Raw genomic sequence first — 25,096 nt, 5'->3', positions numbered from 1 at the left:
GTCGCACACGGTTTTCTGTTTGCAATGTCTTCCTTGAACATGTGTGACAATATGAACAGACAACATTTACAATATCAATAACATACACAACAGACAGGTGGCTAAGGTGTTCTAGATGGTTGCCATGCAGTTACTAGGGTGTTCAAAATGGTTGCTAGAGTGTTGCAGATGACAGATAGAAGGAAAAAACAATAGATAGATAGAGAGATAGATAGAGAGATAGATATGATGTTACTGGTGTTATCAGACTCATTTTCACTGTGTCAGCATCTGTAATAAACTTGCACTAATCACACTCATCCTGTTGCTATGGTAACTATATTACAGCTCTCTAGTTCCCACAGACCAATCAGAGGCTCTCAGACACGCCCACTTCCATTAAATCACCTGAATATTCATAAGTGCTTGTGTCTGTGTGTGTGTGAGCGATAGTGAGTTTGTGTGAGAGTGTGTGTGTGTGTGTGAGTTCGTAATATAGAGTGTGTGCGTAATAATGAGTTTGTGTGTGTGTGTGTGTGCGCATAATAGTGAGTTAGTGTGTGTGTGTGTGCGTAATAGTGAGTTTGTCTCTGTGTGTGTGTGTGTGTACGCATAATAATGAGTTAGTGTGTGTGTAATAGTGAGTTTGTGTCTGTGTATGTGTGTGTGTGTGCGCGTGCATAATAGTGAGTTAGTGTGTGTGTGTGTAATAGTGAGTTTGTGTCTGTGTGTGTGTGTGTTCGCGTGCATAACAGTGAGTTAGTGTGTGTGTGTGTCTGTGCGTAATGTAGAGTGTGTTTGTGTAGAAGTTTGTGTGTCTGCATAATAGTGAGTTTGTGTGTGTGCGCGTAATAGTGAGTGTGTGTGTGTGTAATAGTGAGTTTGTCTCTGTGTGTGTGCGCGCATAATAGTGAGTTAGTGTGTGTGTGTGTGTCTGTGCGTAAAATAGTGTGTTTGTGTGTGTAGTAGTAAGTTTGTGTGTGTGCATAATAGTGAGTTAGTGTGTGTGTGTGTGTGTGTGCGTAATAGTGAGTTTGTGTCTGTGTGTGCGCAATGGTGAGTTTGTGTGTGTGTGTGTTCAATAGTGAGTTTGTCTCTGTGTGTGTGTGTGTGTGTGTGTGTGCGCACGCGCGCTTAATAGTGAGTGTGTGTGTGTATGTGTGTTTAATAGTGAATTTGTGTCTGTGTGTGTTTGTGTGTGTGTGTGTGTGTGTGTGTGCGTGCACATGTAATAGTAAGTTTGTGTGAGTTTGTGTTGTCATGGGAACTAAAGGAGCATTTCCTCAACCTGAGCTCAGCGTGGAAGAAAGTGCACTCAGCAGGGGGGCGGGGCTACTCCTCCCTCATCAGCCAATCACACGGCACAAATCCATTCTCCTCACAGCTGCAGCAGCAGGACAGATGTGTTCATCAGGACTGAATCAATCAGTATCAGGACAGCCTGAGTCTGCTCACAAACACCTTCAGCAAATCAAGAGCTCAGAGCCACTCACAGCCATCAAGAGACGCAAAGCACACACACACACACTCGCACCTCCCACGCAACACATTTCCCTGCTGTTACACACGGCCCGAAGCAGCACAGATCCAGCATGAGTCTGACGATCAAGATCCAGTGTCATGTGTGTGTTTGCAGAGCTGACCAGAGAACTGCAGTCTGACTGTCTGTTTAAACAGGAAACAAGACGACGACACACACACACTAACTCAAACTCACACACACTCTCTCGCACACTCAAAGGACGTTTCCTGGGTCATTTGTATTTATTTGTGGCCTCACACACACACACACACACACACACACACATTCTTCACATTACTCTTCATTATAGAGGCCATCCAGGAGGCCTGAGAGTCTCAATGCATTAGCATGTTAAAAGGCCCGCGGGTCGTCACACACACACACACACCCACACACACTGGCGCTGTGACCCGCCCCACCCAGCAGGCATTTCTCAGGCTCTGTTGAGGTCGTCATGGCGACTCAGCGCTTAACAAAAGCATTTCTCAGTGGCATTATTCACAAGCAAGAGAAAAGACACTGAAAGACATGGAGGAGGGGCGAGAGACACACACACAACAGCAGAGAGAGAGAGAGAGAGAGAGAGAGAGTGAAGGTGAACACGGGGAGGTGAAGTTCTGACTGATGACCTCAGAAACACACTCAGCACACAGACCAGAGACTCAAGCCAGCCTGACCAACAGAAAACACACTATAACACGCTGGACAATAAAACCACGCAACAGCGATACGATAAAACACTACAGCGTTCAATTAACAGCCAAACAAGGCCATTCCTTCGACTAAAGTTACTTTTACACCAGGAACGACAACTATAAAAACAAACATTAACTATAATCATAACTATAGTGATCACTACAACAAGTAAAATAACTATTACAATAACGATAACTGTAATGATAACTATAATGATGTAATGATAAACAAAATAATTATAATAGTAACAATATAATACTGACAACTAAAATAACTAACTTTAACAATAACCAGAACAATAACAACTATAACTAAAATAATTATAATCATGATGATAACTAACAATAACTACAATGATAATTAAAATAACTATAAGAATAACTATAACAATAACAATGATAATTAAAACAACTATAATGATAATGATAACTTACAATAATGATAACTAAAATAAATAGATAACTATAACAACTACAGTGAAGATAACTAATAACCATAACAGTTTTAATAATCACTTGAACACTAAGCGAATACTTTCATGATGAAGTCCTAATAATCGCTCTAAGAGAACAGGGAAATCCACACCACAACTATAGCGTAAACTATACCGATAACTATAACGATATTTAACCATACAGTTCTAATAATCGCTCTATGAGAATATAAAAAACCACACCACAAATATAGCGTAAACTATACCGATAACTATAACGATATTTAACCATACAGTTATAATAATCGCTCTATGAGAAAATCGAAATCCACACAACAACTATAACGTAAACTATACTGATAACTATAACCATATATAACCACACAGTTATAATAATCGCTCTATGAGAATATAAAAAAAACACACCACAAATATAGCGTAAACTATACCGATAACTATAACGATATTTAACCATAGTTATAATAATCGCTCTATGAGAAAATCGAAATCCACACAACAACTATAACGTAAACTATACCGATAACTATAACCATATATAACCACACAGTTATAATAATCGCTCTATGAGAATATTAAAAAACCACACCACAAATATAGCGTAAACTATACCGATAACTATAACGATATTTAACCATACAGTTATAATAATCGCTCTATGAGAAAATCGAAATCCACACAACTATAACGTAAACTATACCGATAACTATAACGATATTTAACCATACAGTTATAATAATCGCTCTATGAGAAAATCGAAATCCACACAACAACTATAACGTAAACTATACTGATAACTATAACGATATTTAACCATACAGTTATAATAATCGCTCTATGAGAAAATCAAAATCCACACAACTATAACGTAAACTATACCGATAACTATAACGATATTTAACCATTCAGTTCTAATAATCGCTCTAAGAGAATAGCGAAATCCACGCTATTCTAGGAACCCACAGCCTTCACAGATCTTCAGGGAACTGACAGCTGATCTATGATCTACTCTTTCTAGTGTTTACTTCAACAGAAACACAGAACGGTGACGCAGTGTTCACCTCGCATGATACTCTGTCACTTTGAATACTAATAGGAAAGTTTGGGGAAGCTGACTGATCTCATGGTGAATCTGAACATTAAACTGAGAGACCAGAGGATAAAATCAACACTGAATATCTAAAATCATCTGTATTTGTGAGCTGGTGAGATCAGTGTAACGCTCATGAGCACAAATCCAGTCCCAGCGTTTGATCAGCGAAGGCTTTACTGTTATTTACCCTGAGGATTTACAGCAGCAGGGAAAAGACACATCAGCATCTCATAATCTGTCAAACAGATGCTGGAAACATGTTCATCTGAACCACAAACACTGATCTACACAATATACGTCTGAACAACCGCTGCCTGAAACACTGCACACCAGTCCAACAGATGCACAAACAAAAAAAATTACTTTAAATAGTTATAAATGCACAAAACGTAAAGTGACAAAAACCTAAATATACTTTGTACACTAGAACAGTATAAAAACAACACTTGCCCTGAGAAACTTTTGTGTCTCTAATTTGCACACATTTAAACATCTTTTAGATTTACATCATGTTTATCAATTTTTTTTTTTACAAAAACAAGGTGCTGTAAATGATTAAAAACAATAATTAATTTATGCATTTGTTTACTGTAGTTTTACATTGCATTTAAATTTTTTATAAAAAGTTTCTGTTTATTTACTGAGTGAATTACTTATAAAACATCCATCTACTCAAAACTGAAACTCAAAACTGACCACAGATACATCAGAAATTAATAATGAATTTATATGTATTATATGTACATTATATTATAACAATAAAGTTAAATTAACATGGATGTTATTTTATTTACCAAAAAAAACATTTAAAATGTGTATCAATCAGCTAGTTATCTTACTAGACCCTATTATAATAATTGCAAAGTAGCGCATCTCTTAATAAAAGACCTAAGTGCACTAATCAGAACAATCCAAACCTTCCCATCAACAGAAGAGATTATAATGTTAATCAGACTGAAACAAAGATATTAATCATCAAACAGGAAACGAGTCCCATCTGACACACACACACACACACACACACCTCTAGTGTGACACACTCCTCCTCAGCAGTATTTTTATCTCTCTCTCTCAGCAGGTGTGATGTGAGCGATGAGTGCTGCTCTCTGATTGGCTGAGACACAGCAGCAGCTGTTACACACGTATGAATCGATCTATAATCACACACACACACACACACACACACACACTCATTTGTCACTAGGGGCTCTTCCTCTTTCATTAAAGATGCTCTCGGGGCTCAACGCTAGGAAAACAAGTCATGGCGCTGGGCTATCGGCTGCTAACCGCTCTCACAGCTATGCTAAGATGATCTACGCTGGCCATCTGACCTTTGACCCTCACAGACACAAAGAGCAGCTGAAGCGCTGAACTGCATGTAAAGCAGGGCTCAACAATAAGTGTGTCCCGATGCCCGGGGCCTCAGAGGGCCAGTGGATACACTGCGCAAGATTTTGATATTTTACATGTTTTTATGGCCCTCAAACTTCAACATTTGGTCTTTGTGTCACATACTGAACATAAACATCAACAATTCTGCAGATTCAAACATGTTAGCAAATCTAAGTGAGGCTTTGTTCAGTTAGCATGGGATAAAAATTGTTGATAGATCAACAAGTATTGTTCTGATTTATATATATATATATACACTGTCTAATTTCCAGAGATTTCTGCCTATTATTAAAAATTATACACTTTTTGTTTTTTACAATTAAATCTCAACATCATACATTGTTATATGTATATATATTTAACATCCTAACCCTATATATATATTTTTTTGTTTTAGCATGTAAAAGTAGGCAGAACAAATGAAGTACAAAGCATCGTTTCTACTGAACCCTGTAAACACAGAGTAAACCTAGATCTGAACATGATTAAACATCAGTGGCTGAGTGAGTATTTCTGTCAGCACCATTAAAACTCTGGAAACCAGACCTATTCCTGGAGTTTTGTCTCACAGTAATTGGCCTGAAATGCATCTTTTCTGTCAGAATGAACAAAAATGATGAATTCAGCCGAGTTGTTTCTCCATCAGGCCACAGTCACGCAATCACGTGAAGAGCGACCGCTGCACATTCATGACTAGCGGTTAATGTGCACTACACTGGATCTGCTTCAATGTCAAATAACCTGAAGGAAATGGAGACAGATCTGCTAAACCCTCATCCGTGTCCCGCAGTGCATTCACTCACTCATTATTAATACCGAGCCACTGCATCTCGGAGCAAAGGTCATGTATTATACATCACCGCCGACCTACAAATGCACAGATGTCACGCAAGCACTCAGTCCTACAAAACTGCTAAACAAGCACACTGAAAGATCTGGAGCATGTTCTCACCCGAGACGGAGATCTTCATGGACGCCTCCAGCGGTCTGTTGTTGTCCAGGGCTCGGCTGAGTCGGATCTCTCCTGTGCTCTGGTTCAGAAGCACCAGATTCAGCTCGTTCCCGGCCTGGAAGCTGTAGTGGAGCTGATCGGAGATGTCCGGGTCGTGAGCCGGGATCCGGCCGATCACACCCGACGGGAAGCTGCTGGTCTTATCGGTTACATAGTTGTTAAATATAATCTGGAAGTTCTTGAGGACGGGGACGTTGTCGTTCTTGTCGATGAGTTTGATGTGGACCGTGGCTCTGCTGACCAGAGGCGCAGACGTGGCTTGAACTACGATGATATACTCCGAACGCATCTCGTAGTCGAGGTCGGTCAGAGCGGTGAGCTCGCCGGAGAAGATGTCCAGCTGGAAGACCTCAGGGATGTTGCCTTCCACGATCTGGTACATGATTTGTGCATTGCTGCCTTCGTCTGGGTCTGAGGCAGATATGTGGGCCACCACGAGCCCGATGGGACTGTTCTCCTCCACGAAGATATCAAACTCATCTTTCTCGAACACAGGCGGGTTGTCGTTTACGTCTAAAACGGTCACCTGGATATCAACTGGCGTCTTGAGCGGCGGGACACCTTTATCCACCGCGAAGGCTTGGAGGTTATAAACGGGCGTGTTTTCTCGGTCAAGACGACGCAGGGTTCGTACGATCCCCGACGTGGACTCGATGATGAAGTCTCCGTCTCCGTCTTCACCGCCTTGGAAGGTGTAGAAGATGCGTCCGTTGAGGCCCGAGTCTCGGTCGGTCGCGGACACCTGCAGGACGCTGGTGAAGGTGGGAATGTCCTCCATGACTGATCCCATGTAGCGGTCGCGAAGGAACACGGGCGAGTTGTCGTTAACGTCATTCACCAGGATCTCCAAGTACGTGGTGTCGGATTTCTGCGGGATGCCGTTGTCCCGAGCTGTGATGGCGAGCGTGTAGGAAACTTGATCTTCGTAATCGAGCTCCATCTGCGTGGTTACAGCACCGCTATCCGAATCGATGTTAAACTGCGGGATGCTGTCGTCCATGAAGTACGTGATTCGAGCGTTCTCTCCCGTGTCCTCGTCTGTCGCGCTAATCATCACTACGGTCGTCTCGACAGGCCGGTCCTCGTTGATGTTGACCGTGTAATGCGAACTCTGGAAAACCGGCCTGTGAGTGTTAGCGTCTGTTACGTTAACGTAAACCTTAGCCGTGTCGAAGCGTGTCCCATCTGACGCCGTTACAGTGAGGACGTACTGTCTTTCCAGCTTGTAGTCCAGCGGTAGAGCGAGGGTTATCAGGCCTCCGCCGCTCTGGCTAGTGATGGAAAATCGGTTTCTAGTATTCCCAGTCGAGATCTGATACGTAACAACGCTGTTGATATCCTGATCGACGGCGGACACGGTGACGACGCTCGTTCCTACGGACGCGTCCTCGTTTAGACGCATGTAGTAGGCCTTTTGCGTGAACTCAGGGTTGTTGTCGTTGACGTCTAGTATAGTCATGCTGATGCTCGCGGACGAGGACATGGCCGGCGTTCCGTGGTCTCGAGCCTCTACTCCGAAGCTATAGAAGTCTACGCTTTCTCTGTCCAGTTCAGATGCTACGACGATCCAGCCGGTGCTGTTGTTGATGGTGAACGGGAAGTTGGGCGTGGTCTCTGTGAGACGATATTCCAAACGGGAATTATCTCCTGCATCGGCGTCTATGGCTTGAATATGAATGACGGAATATCCAACTGGAACGTTCTCCAGAACCGTAGCTTGGAATGGAGTGCTGACAAATATCGGAGCGTTGTCGTTAACGTCCAGTACTTGAACTGTGACGAGGCCGCTGATATTGGAGAGCGGCGGGCGTCCGCCATCTTGCGCTCGAATGCGAAGCGTATACTCTTTATTCATCTCATAGTCCAGCTGGCTCACCAAATCTAATTTTCCCGTTTGGGCGTCGATGTAAAACTGTCCTCTCGTGTTACCACTCATGATGCTGAAATGGACGACGGCGTTGTTCCCGCGGTCTTGATCTGTCGCCGTCACCTGCAGGATTTCGGTGTTCGGCGTCAAGTCTTCGGGAACCTGAACGATGTAGCGTTTCTCGCTGAACTGCGGTGCGTTGTCGTTATCGTCCTCTACGATGATATGTACGGTCGCCGTCGCGCTTCGAGGGCCGGGATCTCGTCCTTGGTCATTGGCTTCGACTAGAAGTACATAGGATTCAACCATTTCGCGATCGACCAGTCCTCGTGTGCGAATAACACCAGACCGAGAATCGATCTCAAACACATCGTTAGTGCCATTGTTGTTGAGCAAATGATAAAGGATGTTTCCGTTAACGGGAGCGTCGCCATCCGTGGCCCGTACAGTCAGAACCTCGTAACCAATCTCCAGATTTTCTCTCACGCTCTCTTTATAGTCCTGCTGCTCAAATACAGGGTCGTGATCGTTCGTATCGCTGACTGTTACGGTAAGAGTGGCCATGGCTGTACGTCGAGGCGTTCCACGATCAACCGCTGTGACCCTGAACACATGCGTGTCCTTCGTCTCTCTGTCTAGTATCTCCACGGTGGAGACAAGTCCACTTGATGAGTCCACAGTGAAGAGATTGTTGGAGCGACTATCAAACAGAGCCTCTAAGAAGTATTCCAGCCGTCCAGCTTCACCCTCATCCGGGTCAAATGCTTTTAAAACAACAACAAAAGTCCCAGCTGGTTGATTCTCTGGAACGGTCACCTGATACATGGGAGGCTGGAACTGAGGGTTATTGTTGACGTTCCTCTTCCTCCTGCTCAGCAGACCGGAGTTTGAACGCGCCGCCCGCTGCAGTAACTTCCTCAGGTGTGTTTGCGTGAACGGGCCACGGCCCACGCGCCAGTGCGCATGCGCGAGACCAGAATGTGCGCTTCTTTCTTGTCCCGCGCAGCGCAGTTGGAACTCCATCAAAGAGTCGCGAGTGAAACACAGCGGAGCGGAAGTAAACAGCAGCCCGTTGGAGATGTAAAGCGCTGAAGTCCCGGTTATATTACAGCGCGTCGGGTTGCCCGGTAACACATCAAACACCCGGAAAACAGCAGTGTCCGCCTCAAGGCACTCAGAAGTGTCTATCAAACTTATAATCTCCATATCCAGCCTTTCTTCCCGTTTGCGTACCCTCGCGCAGTTCTTCCCGTGAACGTGCACATCATACTGGCTGGTTACAAGGTGTCTGAAACCCGACGCGTTATCAGCGCACTCCACGACCGCGTACACACCGAACGGGTTCAAAAGAACCTCGTCGCAGTTCAAAGCGCTCGAGAGGGTCAGCACACCCGAGTCCGGGCGCAGAAAGCTCTCCGCGAACCGCGGCACGATGAGCTCCTCCAGCGCGCAGGCGGCGCGTCCCTCCAGACCGGAGATCACGGTGCCCGGTCCCGCATCCTCACTCACATGAACAACGAAACAGTCCACAAGCCACGGGAGTCTTAACCACCCGAAAACAAAGATCAACAGATCCCGCTTCATCGCTCCTCGTGCGCGCTGCTCCTCCGCGAAGAATGAATTAAACCCAGTTTCTCCCTCCAGAGCTGTGCGGAGTCTCCATGCTGATCCACACACACACACACACCTCCAGTGAACGCGCCTCGACCGGGGAGGGGATCATTAACATAAACCCGAGGGGAGGGGGGGGGGGTTCCTGTGGACGCGGTGGGGGCAGATCTTAAGAGCAATCTGCAACTGCCCCAAACCCCGTCCAGTGCAACACTTTCAGAAGAAATATCTGCTCTGGAGAGAACACCTGGACATTACAGAGAGGAGAGATGCATTAAACCCTCTCATGTTTGAAAAAGCGCTGGAGAAACATTTAGTTTTTTGGTTAGTTTTGGGTTATCCTGGAGAGAACATTCTTATTGTGTTCCCCAGCAGGAAGAGGATGGTCCGTGTTTGCTGGATTTGTGCTATTGTTTATAGAATTACAATTACAATACTTACATATATTACCCAGATAGCACAGGTGCGTCTGTTAAACATCTGCTGTGTACAACATCTGATAGACGTCTCTATGATATCGGTTTTAAACATCTTAAAGACATCTTCTAAACGTCTGTTTGACATCTGATAGCAGACGTCATGTAGATGTATCGCAGATGAGCAAACACACGTCTTGCAGATGTAACGTCAAACAGTCTCCGTGATAATAATTACACTAAACTGTTCCTCGTGTGTGCTATTCATTGAGTTGTTTGTTCTTCATAGCTATGTAAACAAAATAGTAGTTTCTACATGATTAAACTCCAGAAGTGTTTGTTGTGTTGTTGTGGTGCCCCCTGCTGGCCGGAGAGAGTCAGTGCACGCGTCTGTCTTTCAGTTCAGAATCGGGGGTTTTCTGTGCTACATAATAACATTTACATGTCGACTGCTTTTATAGTTACACACCGCTGTGAAACCTGTCGATCTTAAGTATTTTAATGAGCTTGATCTACTGAACCTTTAAAGTAAACCTTTGCTAATCAAAGCTGTTAAAGAGTTTAGAGACGCTATGTTCCTTCTAATATCAGCCACAAACCTACTACACCCTTGCTTTTAATTACTGACTAACACTACTGGACAAGATGTATGGCTGCACGTTTCGTAGTTTTCACACATTTTGTCAAATGTTGTAATCTGCCCAGCAACTCGCACGCTTTTTCAATGAGGATAGAAATAGCCAAAGTCGTCAAAAGAAATATAAGAAATAATAACAAGGAGCACTGAATCAGAGAGTCAATGAATGAACCTAAACCACAGACATTATTACAACGATTTATTGGTTGGCTTGTTATAATTAAATTGATACAATAAGTAGGGATTTCTGTTTTTTTTCGTTATGGTAAGTTTCCTCATACTCCCACACTATAATCAACATATAACAGAACGATACAAAATATTTAATTCAATCTGATTCAATATATTTGAAGTTTTATGTAGTTGATTTTAACAGTATTAATGTTATTTCCAACATAATTGATCAATTACACCTAACATTTTACTTACATATTCATGATTAATAGTTCCTCAATTATGAAATATTATACACTTTGTTTTACTAAAATCAATAACCATCATACAATTTCTTTAAAATGTTAATTTAGAAGCCTTTTTCAAATGTTTTACAGAATCTAAATTTGTGTCAGCAACAAATGCAACTTTTAATATTAGACATTACAGATATAATTTATATACAGTGAAAACCATTAAGGGCCTAACACTGAACCCTGTGGTACACCACAAATTACTTTCAATAAATCATGCTTTATGCCAACATATTATATAACTTTAAGATAACTTCTTAACCATGAACAAGCTAGCCCTCTTACATCATATTGTCATGATCAATCTTCCCTGTATATAAAGACTGTAAAGATATGTCTCACTGTACATGATGTCTAGATGAATGAATCTTTAAATCTCCCCTCAACAACCACAAAAAGACATGCATGATTAGTAATTTGATTAAGATTAAATCAGGAGAGAGAAAAGTGTATAATTTGTGATAATGACATGGCTTCTAAGCAATAAATAAACGTTAATGAAATATTGATTAACGTGTAACTGATTATGTGAGAAAAAGAGATTGATCGTGACACCAGAGAAGCAGATAAAGTGGATAAGAGCAGTTCAATGACCTGAAAGCTTTTTAAACAAACACAAAGCACACGCACACAGTTTTTCCTCTTTTTATTGTTGCTGGAGGCCCTAAATTAACAAACTAAGCTTTACAAAAAAAAAAAAAAAAAAGACTAGAAGGAAAAAAAATGAACTTGACAAATAGTCCACCCCGAAGAAAACAACGAAACTGTCTGACGCTCCCAGATGGACAAAGAGAGGAATATGTTTGATGCATAATGACACAAACACACGTTAAACACACTCGCGCAAAACACACACTCGTCTGCATGGACTCAAGCAGAAAGTTTCATATTAACAGCAATATAATGCTCATAATACATACACATGTGCATTTTATATATATTTATATAAATCACCCGCTCCTCGTTTATTCCTGACGCACGTACGAGACTACGAGAAAACTTGTTCTTCTGGAGGCGGGGCTAAAGCTCCGCCCCACCACGGTGATGATGTCACCGTGAGCCAATCAGACGCTGTCTTAATACTACATGATTACAGAGAGAGAGAGAGGGACGGGTGAAGGAAACGCAAGCTGAAATACAAAAACAATAAGCGTAGCCTTTTCTCCTTTTTCATTTGTTTTGCGCAGATGGAGACAGACAGCTGTGAGGTGGAGAGACAGACAAACGGAGAGAGAGAGAGAGAGAGAGAGAGAGAGAGTCTCTAGCTTTGCTGTTTGCTGCGTTGGCTAAGAGCGTGCATCAGGTCGTTCTTCAGAGCCTCCTGCTTCGATTTATCCGCCAGCGTCTGAACGCTCCTGAAAAACACAAAACAAGGGATGAGAGAGGTTTCAAAACCTCACACTTTCATTTGTTATCGTACAGGGGACAGGGTTTGAATCAAACAAAATCAACACCACATGCTGTTACAGAACAAACCGATACAATCTCAAAATAAATCTGGAATCTCAGACGCTTTTACTTCATTAAACAGGCACACGTACATCTGCAAGACAGCGCAAAACACTCAAGACACGGGTATTAGCATAGACTTAGTATTATCATCAGTACACACAAAGTAGAGGTCCGTCGATTTAGCTGATACGATGAGTTCAAAGAAATGTAATGTTAAAATGTCATACTGTTTATTGTGTGACCAAAATACCAATAACAACCTGGATAAAGAGAAGGACTTTTAATTCTAAACCAGCCTGAGGTTCTTAGGGACTTTTATTTTGAAAGGTATATACTACCATTTCAGCTACTCATTCAAACAGATAAGAGGAATATGGTAACCAAAATACCAACAACAACCAAAAAAAAAAAACGATTACATTTATAATGAGGGATTTAAATCATAAACGAGCCTGAAATACAACAGGACTCTTATTTTGAAATGCATATGCGTTACTATTTCAGCTGCTCATTCAAAAAGACAAAATATGCATCTCGTAACCATCTACAACACATTATAATATAAAAACTATAACAAACACTATTATATTATACTATATAACACCTTTTATGGGCTCAGTGTCCATAAAGTGTTTTTAATGAACCCTGAGAGATAAACTGCAATAAAAACGAGTCGACCTGTCATTAAACAACAGTTTAAACCACACGAGAGCTTTACGGACACTCGTTAATATTGATGAGCTGTTCCCAGAATGCACCTGCATGCAGTTAGTGTGTTTGAGGAGGTCACTGCACACACAGACAGCTGACCCTAATCGATGTAGATCTGACGCTGGGTCAGAACCTGAGACAGCTCCCTCTGCAGCTGACGGTACTTTTGATTATCAGGAAGAGACTCGATCGATCTGGAGCCCCACGACAACAAACCACAGACAGAGAGACACAGACGAGTGAGGAGAACAGAAACCACAGACACAGAGACACAGACGAGTGAGGAGAACAGAAACCACAGACAGAGAGACACAGACGAGTGAGGAGAACAGAAACCACAGACACAGAGACACAGACGAGTGAGGAGAACAGAAACCACAGACACAGAGACACAGACGAGTGAGGAGAACAGAAACCACAGACACAGAGACACAGACGAGTGAGGAGAACAGAAACCACAGACACAGAGACACAGACGAGTGAGGAGAACAGAAACCACAGACACAGAGACACAGACGAGTGAGGAGAACAGAAACCACAGACACAGAGACACAGACGAGTGAGGAGAACAGAAACCACAGACACAGAGACACAGACGAGTGAGGAGAACAGAAACCACAGACAGAGAGACACAGACGAGTGAGGAGAACAGAAACCACAGACACAGAGACACAGACGAGTGAGGAGAACAGAAACCACAGACACAGAGACACAGACGAGTGAGGAGAACAGAAACCACAGACACAGAGACACAGACGAGTGAGGAGAACAGAAACCACAGACACAGAGACACAGACGAGTGAGGAGAACAGAAACCACAGACAGAGAGACACAGACGAGTGAGGAGAACAGAAACCACAGACACAGAGACACAGACGAGTGAGGAGAACAGAAACCACAGACACAGAGACACAGACGAGTGAGGAGAACAGAAACCACAGACACAGAGACACAGACGAGTGAGGAGAACAGAAACCACAGACACAGAGACACAGACGAGTGAGGAGAACAGAAACCACAGACAGAGAGTGAGGAGAACAGAAGCAGAACCAGGAACGAAGCGAATCAGCATGGAACCAAAGAACCAATGAAACAAATACACTCAAATATCAAGAAGTATGTTTGCTAACATAAGTGACTCCTAAAAAACAAAACTGTATTGGATATTCAAATGAGAAACATGGAAGCTGGGTAAAAATGTAAATGTTCTGATTCCCGATTCATTAAAGATGACTCACACCCTCAGAAGATGAATCAGTTCACTGAATAGCTCATTTATATTACGCTCATCTTATTGTTTACAAATTTTGCAATCATAACAAGTATTTGAGGTGCACTTTAAATATAGAAAATAAACATATGTAATATAATAATAATAATAATAATATAAATAATGTAAATAAGGCATGAATCAGTAAATGTGTAATGACACTGATTCAAATCTCAAGTGTAACTGTAGGAGCTCTGTTTATTTGTTTTGAGAACCAAGAACTCAGATCTGAATTGAATCAGATCAGAACTGAAACCGAATTGAACTGAATCAGATATGAATTGAATCAGATCAGAACTGAAACCGAATTGAACTGAATCCGATTTGAATTGAATCAGATCAGAACTGAAACCGAATTGAACTGAATCAGATTTGAATTGAATCAGATCAGAACTGAAACAGAACTGAATCAGATCTGAATTGAATCAGATCAGAACTGAAACTGAATTGAATTGAATCAGATCTGAACTGAATCAGTAAATAAGTAACGACATGGATTCAAACCTCGAGTCTGGGCCCGTTTCACTAAGGAGGTTCAACCAACTCTGAATTTAAACTTGAAGTCTGAGTTGATTTACCCTGAGATGGGAACTCTGAGTTTTCGGTTACAGAACAGCTGAAATGAGTTTAATCAACTCTACATTGACTGACTCTGAGTTCGCCAGATTCACCATGGCAACAGCTCCCGCCAAAAACCCGTCTGCATTCTTCAGACTCAATAACAATATAATTCTTCTCAGTGTAATAATATCACAGGTGAAAACTGGCAGAACATTAGATTAATGAACTAATAGCTAATTATTTTATGGTATCTCATGGACAAAAATATACATAAAATAATAAAATTAATAATAATATTTTAAGTGCAATCTTTCTTATTGTACCATGTAAAAGCAGCAGTTCTTTGCTACAGGCTAAGTGTAAATAATAATTAGATGCTAGTTATACTTTATACTGGCAGATTCATGTGTACCTCAGTATTGTGATACATTAACAGGATGCAATAATAACATTGTACATTATTATATTTATTACAATTATAAATAGTTGCATCGTTATGAAACACTCGTTGGGCACTTTACTTCCACTTTTAGAACATTTTGTTCATTTTTATTGAAAATAATTCTAATGTGACGTGATGGGAAAAGAACGAGCTCGGCAAAAGCTGGACTTGAACCCAATCAATCTCGTTACAAGCTAGTTTCTGTGCACAAAACATTACTGTCTACACCACTGAAGCTGTTATTCACGTGTGTCGTATTTAACCTGATGTGTGGATGGAGGGCGGAGCTACAGGAGATTTGCTCTTAGTAATAGACACTCACAATAATCTTGTTTTTCATTTGCATTAAGATTATCTTTATGACCACACTGGCATATTTTAATATAATTTAATTTCCCCCAGGAAACAAGACTAAATATCTTCTATCATTTTCTTATATAGAGAATCACTCTGTATTTCATTAATTTTGTTTATATTTGTACTTGACTCGTGTTTGGAGTCGTGAGACGCACCTCAGGCCGTTGACGATGTCCTTGGTCTTTCCAAAGTAGATCTCGTTGAGAGTGGAGCGGATCTTGTTCTCCATGTCCTGACACACACACACACACACACAGAGAGAGATTGAGTGTGTGTGATGACACGTGTGAGCTAAACTAGCATGTGTGTGTGAGAGAGAGAGTCACCTCCACCAGGCGTCCGATGTTAGCGATGTGAGGAGAGGATTCACCGACCGTCTCGTCTTTCTCCATCTGCACACACACACACACACACACACACGCACACACGGAGGGTAACCCGAGGCGGTCACATGACTCCCTGAGCACTATAAGTGGAGCGGGGGGGGCGGTACCTGTCGGGTGAGACTGCCGCCCAGGTTCATGGTGCCAGAGCCGGTTTTGGTGGTCTGGAGCCACAGCATGACTGTAGACGTGAGTTTATAATGAGCCGTGCGGCCGCTCGACTTCTCCTGGAACACACACACACACAACACACGCTTTATTCACACCACGGGACTCAAAACACCCTGAGACTCTCAGAGAAAACACACCACTACACCCTGAGACTCTGAATACAACACACAGCTAAACCTTTGTTCCATAAAACTCATTATTTTATTAATTCTAATAAATAAATTATATTTAGAATAATAATATATCATAATAATATAGTCACCCACAGGGTGAAACTAATTTTACGAGCCAATTTATTTTATTCTCATCCGGTTTAACATTTTTGAAACCATTTTACCAAAACCTGGAACACTGGAAGAGTTTAAAGTATTACTCACAAACAATAATTATCAGGAAAAACCGGCAAAATATAAAGAAAAAATTATAATTAATTTTATTTATTATTATTATTATATAGTTAATTATAGTAAGTACAAAACATAGTTATTAAATAATTTACATAATATTTTTTTTTTAATCTGATTTTTTAAAGTATTTCTTACAATAATATAGTCAACAACAAGTGGTCAAACTGCACATATATGAGCTTTTTATATTGAATTAATCTTATATATTCTATACAATTTTTGAAACCATGTTTTGAAGTCACTTTCAGATAGAAAATAAGTTACTTTACATATCAAAAATATTTTTTACTAAATATTTTCTTCCTGTATTTTTGATCAAACCAATCAAACGCAGCCTTGGTGAGCAGAAGACAGTCTCTCTGCGTCTTAATGACTCTCACCTGCACCTCCACCACGTGGATGGAGTCCCAGCATCCCTTGATCTTCTTGGAGCCGTCTCCAGCTTTCTTGATGAGGATGACTCCGGCGAATCCGTGGTCCAGATCCCACAGGTAGACGGAGGAAACCCCTCCCTCGAAGTACCTGAGAGAGAGAGGGTGTGTCAGTCACGGCTCTCAGCCAATCAGAGCGAGGGGGCGTGTACTCACAGGTCTCTGTACTGGTCGAAGGCGTTGTTGGCCTCCACCTCCAGCTTACGCAGTCGAGCCGAGGGCATGGCTCCATCATCGATCGGAGGCTCGTATTTATTACTCCACGGAGATCTGAGACAAACAAGCACTCTTAAATAAATTAATTCAATAATAAAAAATTTTCTCAGAAAGGTTTTCTGGAGTTATGGTTTAGTACAAAAGAATATGAGATCCAGTCCCAGAATGCAGTGATAGTTCAGTAAGACTGTAATCAGATGAATCTGGGTGGTGCACCTGTAGGAGTCTCCATCACGGTTGTAGTCACACAGCAGATAGTCTTTCCCCACCACTTTATCACGAGCGATCTTCAGCGGCTGATCCACCGATGACAACAGGTCTTCACACAGACTGGGCACCTGACACACACACACACACACACACACACACACTCCGTCAGAGGAAGTGAACTCCTGTCAGACGCTCATTACTGAAGCAGTCACTTCCTCTCGTGAACCCAGAGACACGTCTGACCGAACACACGGACCGCTCGTTCCCACAGAGAGACTGACACGTGCGCTAATAACAGCTAACAACCACACACACACACACACACACACACACACACACACACACACACACACACACACAGAGAGTGAGACAGACAGACACACACAGAGCCACCGACACACACATTCACTCTCTCACACACACACTTTCTCACACACACACACAAACACAGATAAAGTTTTAATAGTTGGTGATTTTAATATCCATGTCGATAATGAAAAAGATGCATTGGGATCAGCATTTATAGACATTCTGAACTCTATTGGTGTTAGACAACATGTTCCAGGACCTACTCATTGTCGAAATCATACTCTAGATTTAATACTGTCACATGGAATTGATGTTGATAGTGTTGAAATTATTCAGCCAAGTGATGATATCTCAGATCATTATTTAGTTCTGTGTAAACTTCATATAGCCAAAATTGTAAATTCTACTTCTTGTTACAAGTATCGAAGAACCATCACTTCTACCACAAAAGACTGCTTTTTAAGTTATCTTCCTGATGTATCCAAATTCCTTAGCATATCCAAAACCTCAGAACAACTTGATGATGTAACAGAAACTATGGACTCTCTCTTTTCTAGCACTTTAAATACAGTTGCTCCTTTACGCTTAAGGAAGGTTAAGGAAAACAGTTTGACACCATGGTATAATGAGCATACTCGCACCCTAAAGAGAGCAGCCCGAAAAATGGAGCGCAGCTGGAGGAAAACAAAACTAGAGGTATTTCGTATTGCTTGGCGGGAGAGTAACATATCCTACAGAAAAGCATTAAAAACTGCTAGATCTGATTACTTTTCTTCTCTTTTAGAAGAAAACAAACATAACCCCAGGTATTTATTCAATACAGTGGCTAAATTAACGAAAAATAAAGCCTCAACAAGTGTTGAAATTTCCCAACACCACAGCAGTAATGACTTTATGAACTACTTTACTTCTAAAATTGATACTATTAGAGATAAAATTGCAACCATTCAGCCGTCAGCTACAGTATCACATCAGACAGTGCACTATAGACCCCCTGAGGAACAGTTCCACTCATTCTCTACTATAGGAGAGGAAGAATTGTATAAACTTGTTAAATCATCTAAACCAACAACATGTATGTTAGACCCTATACCATCTAAGCTCTTAAAAGAGGTGCTTCCAGAAGTCATAGATCCTCTTCTGACTATTATTAATTCCTCATTGTCATTAGGATATGTCCCCAAAACCTTCAAACTGGCTGTTATTAAGCCTCTCATAAAGAAGCCACAACTTGACCCCAGAGAACTAGTTAATTATAGACCAATCTCGAATCTCCCTTTTCTGTCCAAGATACTAGAAAAGGTGGTATCCTCACAATTATATTCCTTCTTAGAGAAAAATGGTATATGTGAGGATTTCCAGTCAGGATTTAGACCGTATCATAGTACTGAGACTGCTCTCCTTAGAGTTACAAATGATCTGCTCTTATCATCTGATCGTGGGTGTATCTCTCTATTAGTTTTATTGGATCTTAGTGCTGCGTTCGACACAATTGACCACAACATTCTTTTGCATAGACTTGAACACTTTGTTGGCATCAGTGGAAGTGCATTAGCATGGTTTAAATCGTACTTATATGACCGCCATCAGTTCGTAGCAGTGAATGAAGATGTATCATATCGATCACAAGTGCAGTATGGAGTACCTCAAGGCTCAGTACTAGGGCCGCTACTCTTCACGCTTTATATGTTACCCTTGGGAGATATCATCAGGAAACATGGTGTTAGCTTTCACTGTTATGCTGATGATACACAGCTCTATATTTCCTCGCAGCCCGGTGAAACACACCAATTTGAAAAACTAATGGAATGCATAGTCGATATAAAAAATTGGATGACGAGTAATTTCTTACTGCTAAATTCTGAAAAAACAGAGATGTTAATTATAGGGCCTAAAAACTCTGCTTGTAATAACCTAGAACACTGTCTAAGACTTGATGGTTGCTCTGTCAATTCTTCGTCATCAGTTAGGAACCTAGGTGTGCTATTTGATCGCAATCTTTCCTTAGAAAGACACGTTTCTAGCATTTGTAAAACTGCATATTTTCATCTCAAAAATATATCTAAATTACGGCCTATGCTCTCAATGTCAAATGCAGAAATGTTAATCCATGCATTTATGAGCTCAAGGTTAGACTATTGTAATGCTTTATTGTGTGGTTGTTCTGCACGCTTGGTAAACAAACTACAGCTAGTCCAAAATGCAGCAGCAAGAGTTCTTACTAGAACCAGGAAGTATGACCATATTAGCCCGGTCCTGTCCACACTGCACTGGCTCCCTATCAAACATCGTATAGATTTTAAAATATTGTTTATTACTTATAAAGCCCTGAATGGTTTAGCACCTCAGTATTTGAATGAGCTCCTTTTACATTATACTCCTCTACGTAAGCTACGTTCTCAAAACTCAGGCAATTTGATAATACCTAGAATATCAAAATCAACTGCGGGCGGCAGATCCTTTTCCTATTTAGCTCCTAAACTCTGGAATAACCTACCTAACATTGTTCGGGAGGCAGACACACTCTTGCAGTTTAAATCTAGATTAACCTGGCTTACACTTCACATAACACCCTATGTACTTGCTACATCATTAGAAGAAAGGCATCTACGCTAATATTAGTCTGTTTCTCCCTTGTTCAGAGGTCACCGTAGCCACCAGATCCAGACACACTGACCAGGTCGATGAGGTCGCTGAGGTTCTTCTCGATCTGCTGTGGAGGCAGACGTCTCATCAGGTCCAGAGCACAGTCCAACTGCTGCTCGTTCTGCAGAAACACACACACACACACACACATTAAACATTTCCTCTTCAAATAAACCCCATTCTTCTGAACTTTCTGTTGAAAATTTAAATATATCACAGTTTCCACAGAAATATAAACTGTTTTCAACACTGATAATAATCAGATGTGTCTTGAGCAGTAAATCACCATATTATTCTGATTTCTGAAGATCATGTGACACTGAAGACTGGAGGAATGATGCTGAAAATACAGCGGAGCATCACAGAAATACATTACACTTTAACACAGATTCACACAGAAAACAGATGTTTACATTATAATATTTTCTTGTTTACTATTATTGATCAATAAATGCAGCCTTGGTGAGCAGAAGAGACTTCTTTTTTTTTTTTTTTTACTACAATTAAACAATCACTATTTCTCAAATCTGATTCTAACTTCAGAACTGTTGTCGGTCTCATTTCTGATTGTTAAAGTCCCCCAAAACACATTGTATATTATCCACTTTTATTGTGTCCAGTTAATATCCACAGTTATCATGATGATGATGAAGAGCAAACTCTGGGTGGGCTTTTGATGGAAATACCTCCTCGTTAAATTACAATAATCTCTGCCACGCCATGAAATATGATAAGGTACTAAAATAACTAAAACTCGTTAAGTAAAAAATAAAAATGAACAAACATTAGTTAGAAATATGCAAATAGAACGTACAGCTCATACTGCTGCACAAACACAAGACCCTGAACACAGCGGCTCCGCGTCAGTGACACCCCCGGCTCCTGACACCCGTTTACACTCTGTGTGCGTGTGAGGGGTCAAAGGTCACAGGAGACACGAACCACCTGCTCCGGCAGAACATCTGAACACACCGTCTGCGCTCGCTAGCTCACTGCGAGAGCCTAACGCCGCTAGCAAACATCAGTCTGAGTTTACACTGATCTCAATCTTTCAAAAAAATTAAAAATACCACCTTAAATCCTCAAATACTAACACCCCTAAAACACTACAAACACCCAGCACTAAATACCTCACATACGAAATTCAATAACAAATACTGAACTCTGATGATTAAACCCAAACCCTCAAATGCTGATCCAGCACTTAAACATTAAAGTATTAAAGTCCCAAACCTCAAGCCTAATACTTAAACCCTCAAACACTGAACCCCCAAAATACCACCTTAACCCCTCGAACTCCTCAACAAAACATTCAAAACCACCAACACCTTCAGCAAAAACTGACTGAAGTACTTCAGATACTAGACATTAAAACGAAATAACACTAATGTCCCTCCTTCAACATCATAAGACGCTGATTCAGGAGAAAATAGTTAAAATAATAGGCGTGTCCATACTAAATTTAGGACATTTTTTGTTCTAAGAGTGTTTCAACAGTAAAAACTGTTTAAGGCAATCTGCCCCAGAACATAAACATAAAAAAAAAAAAAACCCAGCTGTTGTTGAGTCCAGGTTGTTTTGTAATGTTTGCATGTATTACTATCAGCCGTGATTATTCTACTCTGTTAATTAAAAGTCGTTTATATGCAGATCCGCTAGATGTTTTTGAGAAGAGGCTAGCAGTTATCTGAACACTTACTTGTTTGATTAGTGACACTTATCCTGCATTTTAAAATCTTTATTTGAATGCAGCAATTAACTTAAAAAAAAATTTTTTTTAAACCTGAATAAATCTCAGATGGAGACTATCAGCCAATCACTGTGCTCGTATTTAGTAAGCACGATGACATCATCCACAGCAACGAGGTCAGCCCCGCCCCCTTTGACTTCGCTCTGTTCTTTACTAGAAGTTTGTCTCTGCAGCTTTGGGAATAATTTTTAAGAGAAAACTCTTGGTGGGAAGATAAGATGTTTTGTGAATACGGGCCCTGATATATAAACACTGGCCCCTAAAATAAACCCCAAAATATTAAACTCACAAACCCAATATGTAATAGTAAAACACTAAACCGACTAACACTAAACAAACACCAAAAATACCACTTTAAACACATTTCCAGCGTGATGGCGTCATGCGTGAAGTCCAGCTAGCGCGAGACCAGTATTTATGGTTAAACACTATATAAATGTTTATTTTTGTTAGTAAATGAGCGATGGTTTCTCTTGAGAAGAGTCCTAATCCTAATCTGATTTGATCTTCAGCTCACTGGTTCCCATTGAAGTCCATTACATGGAGAGAAACACGAACACTCAAATTAAGAGTTTTAATAAGAGTAGACTTACTAATTAAATACTCAAATGATGAAAACACACGCACACAGTGCTGTCATAGAAGAGGATTATTATGATATGTGTTACATTATTATATAGAAAATACATCAAACACCATACCTACAAATACTAAAGATACATAAATAGCCTAACGTTACTAATCTTCAAATGCTGACTCGCCAAATTACTCGAACACTAAAACATTCAAAGAGCTGCCACATTAAACCCAAACAAGCACGCTGCAGCCGTCAGTGTTCGCTCGGGTGTTTATTCGGGTGTGCTGATGCAGTGTGTACTGTGCTCGGATCGGATTCTTCCTAAAACGGGCATCGGCTCAGAGCGCGTCCCCGGCGGATCTTACCATGACTGCGGCGCTCGGTGTCGGTGTCTGCGGGACTGAAGGCTGCGGAGGCGGCTGCGGCTCGCGGGGCGGCTCGGTTCGGGTCTGTTTGGACGCGGTTCGGCTTCGACTCTCTGACGGAACCCAGCCCTGTCAGCGCTGCACTTCCTCATCCGGGATCCTGCGGGGAGGGGCACGACGCACAGCGGCGCTTGCAAATCCGGGTCACTCAGCTCCTAGGCCGCAAGAACCAATCACAGGCGCTTTAGTAAGGCATGGCCAAATATAGAAGAAAAGGGGGTGGCGAAGCGACGAGGGCGGGGCGCGGGCGGCAGAGGGCGACAGAGAGCACAAAACAATAACAGAACCCTTTTTTTTTTTTTTTTTTTTTTTTATTAAAGTGTTTTTTACAAACTCTCGTGGAGACAACAGCATAAGAAAACCGGACAAGGCATCAACAAATTGCAGATTTGACAATGAAAAATAATAAATAAAAATAAATAAATAAAATTATTCACATAATAAAATATGTGTTACAGGATCAAAAACATTTCAGCAGCATAACAAATAGCTTCTACAGTTTGTTTAGCATTTTTACAAGATGTAAGGAGGATAATAACATACGAAATTCATTTTTAAAACAGTTTACATTTGGTAATTGTTTTTTCCATTTACTTATGAGCACCCTCATTTATTAGTGTGACGTGTTGAAGTACTCACCCTGAAATAACTTCAGTCATGAGAACACAAGACCAGAGTTTGAGCAAAACAATCGACATTTTAAAGCTTTTGTATTTTGCAGTGTATTTGACTGTGATGTAAGTAAAATATAATTTAATATAACATTACACAATATAACATTCAAACAAAAAGAAGCCGGAAGTGAATTAAACCACCACCACTGTCATCATAATTCATTTTTCATAAATTAATGCATGATTTCTAAGTGAAAAGAAACAATAGATAAAACAATTATTTAAATTGTATTTATTTTATTAACTTTGGATCACCATTAGTCTCAAAAAATTGTCATAAATACATGATTTTTGAGAAAAAAACAATAAGTAAAACAATCAATTGAATTTTTTTATTAACTATTTAAATCACTTTTAGTTTAATATATTGTCAAAATTCATAACATTTCCATTAAAAAATACATTAAAAAAAAAATCAAGTTTAAGCAATTGAAATGAATGAGACGATGAAAAATGAATGAACTGCTTTAATCAATAACAGCTTCAGGATTCAGATTTGTCTGTGTATGAATAACTACTGGACCACTGGAGGCTCTTAAATTATTAAAACAAACCCAACACACAATAAATAACCACATAAATATGATTATATTAATATATAGGGGTGCATCTCAATAAATCAGAATATCATGGAAAACTCAAATTGTGAAACTCGTGTATTAAATCAACTCAATGCACACAGACTGAAGTAGTGCAAGTCTTTGGTTCTTTTATTTGTTGATGATTTTGGCTCACCTCTACCTCCGCTATGTTCTCAAAACGCTGAAAAACTCTGGAATAACCTACCTAACATTGTTCGGGAGGCAGACACACTCTTGCAGTTTAAATCTAGATTAAAGACCCATCTCTTTAACCTGGCATACACATAACATACTAATATGCTTTTAATATCCAAATCCGTTAAAGGATTTTTAGGCTGCATTAATTAGGTAAACCAGAACCGTGAAGTTTTTATTTGCAT

General features: G+C 40.7%; 2 protein-coding genes across 4 annotated transcripts in view; both read right to left on the bottom strand.

The window, feature by feature from the left end:
* Positions 1-9,717, bottom strand: part of celsr2 (cadherin, EGF LAG seven-pass G-type receptor 2) — a 38,223-nt gene extending 28,506 nt beyond the window's left edge. For both annotated transcript variants that reach the window (XM_026247623.1, XM_026247624.1), the window contains exon 1: positions 6,086-9,717. In XM_026247623.1, the coding sequence (XP_026103408.1) occupies positions 6,086-9,596 (3,511 nt within the window). In that variant the 5' untranslated portion in view covers positions 9,597-9,717. The remainder of the gene's footprint in view (positions 1-6,085) is intronic.
* Positions 9,718-11,774: 2,057 nt separating this feature from the next.
* Positions 11,775-23,581, bottom strand: capzb (capping actin protein of muscle Z-line subunit beta). 2 transcript variants are annotated; one of them, XM_026247622.1, is made up of 10 exons: positions 23,402-23,581; positions 20,741-20,830; positions 17,761-17,882; positions 17,485-17,598; positions 17,278-17,419; positions 16,430-16,546; positions 16,263-16,328; positions 16,092-16,168; positions 13,406-13,500; positions 11,775-12,498 (listed from the first exon to the last, which is right to left on the bottom strand). In XM_026247622.1, exons 1-9 carry the CDS (start codon positions 23,402-23,404, stop codon positions 13,407-13,409), a joined length of 825 nt encoding a protein of 274 aa, XP_026103407.1. In that variant the 5' UTR covers positions 23,405-23,581; the 3' UTR covers positions 11,775-12,498; position 13,406. The 2 variants fall into 2 exon arrangements, with proteins under 2 accessions (XP_026103407.1, XP_026103406.1); XM_026247621.1 differs by lacking the exon at positions 13,406-13,500.
* Positions 23,582-25,096: the final 1,515 nt, after the last annotated feature.

The sequence above is a fragment of the Carassius auratus genome, unplaced genomic scaffold (assembly GCF_003368295.1).
Source record: "Carassius auratus strain Wakin unplaced genomic scaffold, ASM336829v1 scaf_tig00015623, whole genome shotgun sequence".
NCBI lineage: Eukaryota > Metazoa > Chordata > Actinopteri > Cypriniformes > Cyprinidae > Carassius > Carassius auratus.
This window is presented reverse-complemented; position numbering and strand designations above follow the sequence as displayed.

Bases quoted from the DNA above. Each gene is read 5' to 3' on its own strand.
- capzb (XM_026247622.1), bottom strand. The intron at 17,883-20,740 runs GTCAGTGTGTCT...TGTGTGTGTCAG, and splicing joins TCAGCGACCTCATCGACCTG to GTGCCCAGTCTGTGTGAAGA. The intron at 16,547-17,277 runs GTGAGAGTCATT...TGTGTGTTCCAG, and splicing joins TCCACGTGGTGGAGGTGCAG to GAGAAGTCGAGCGGCCGCAC.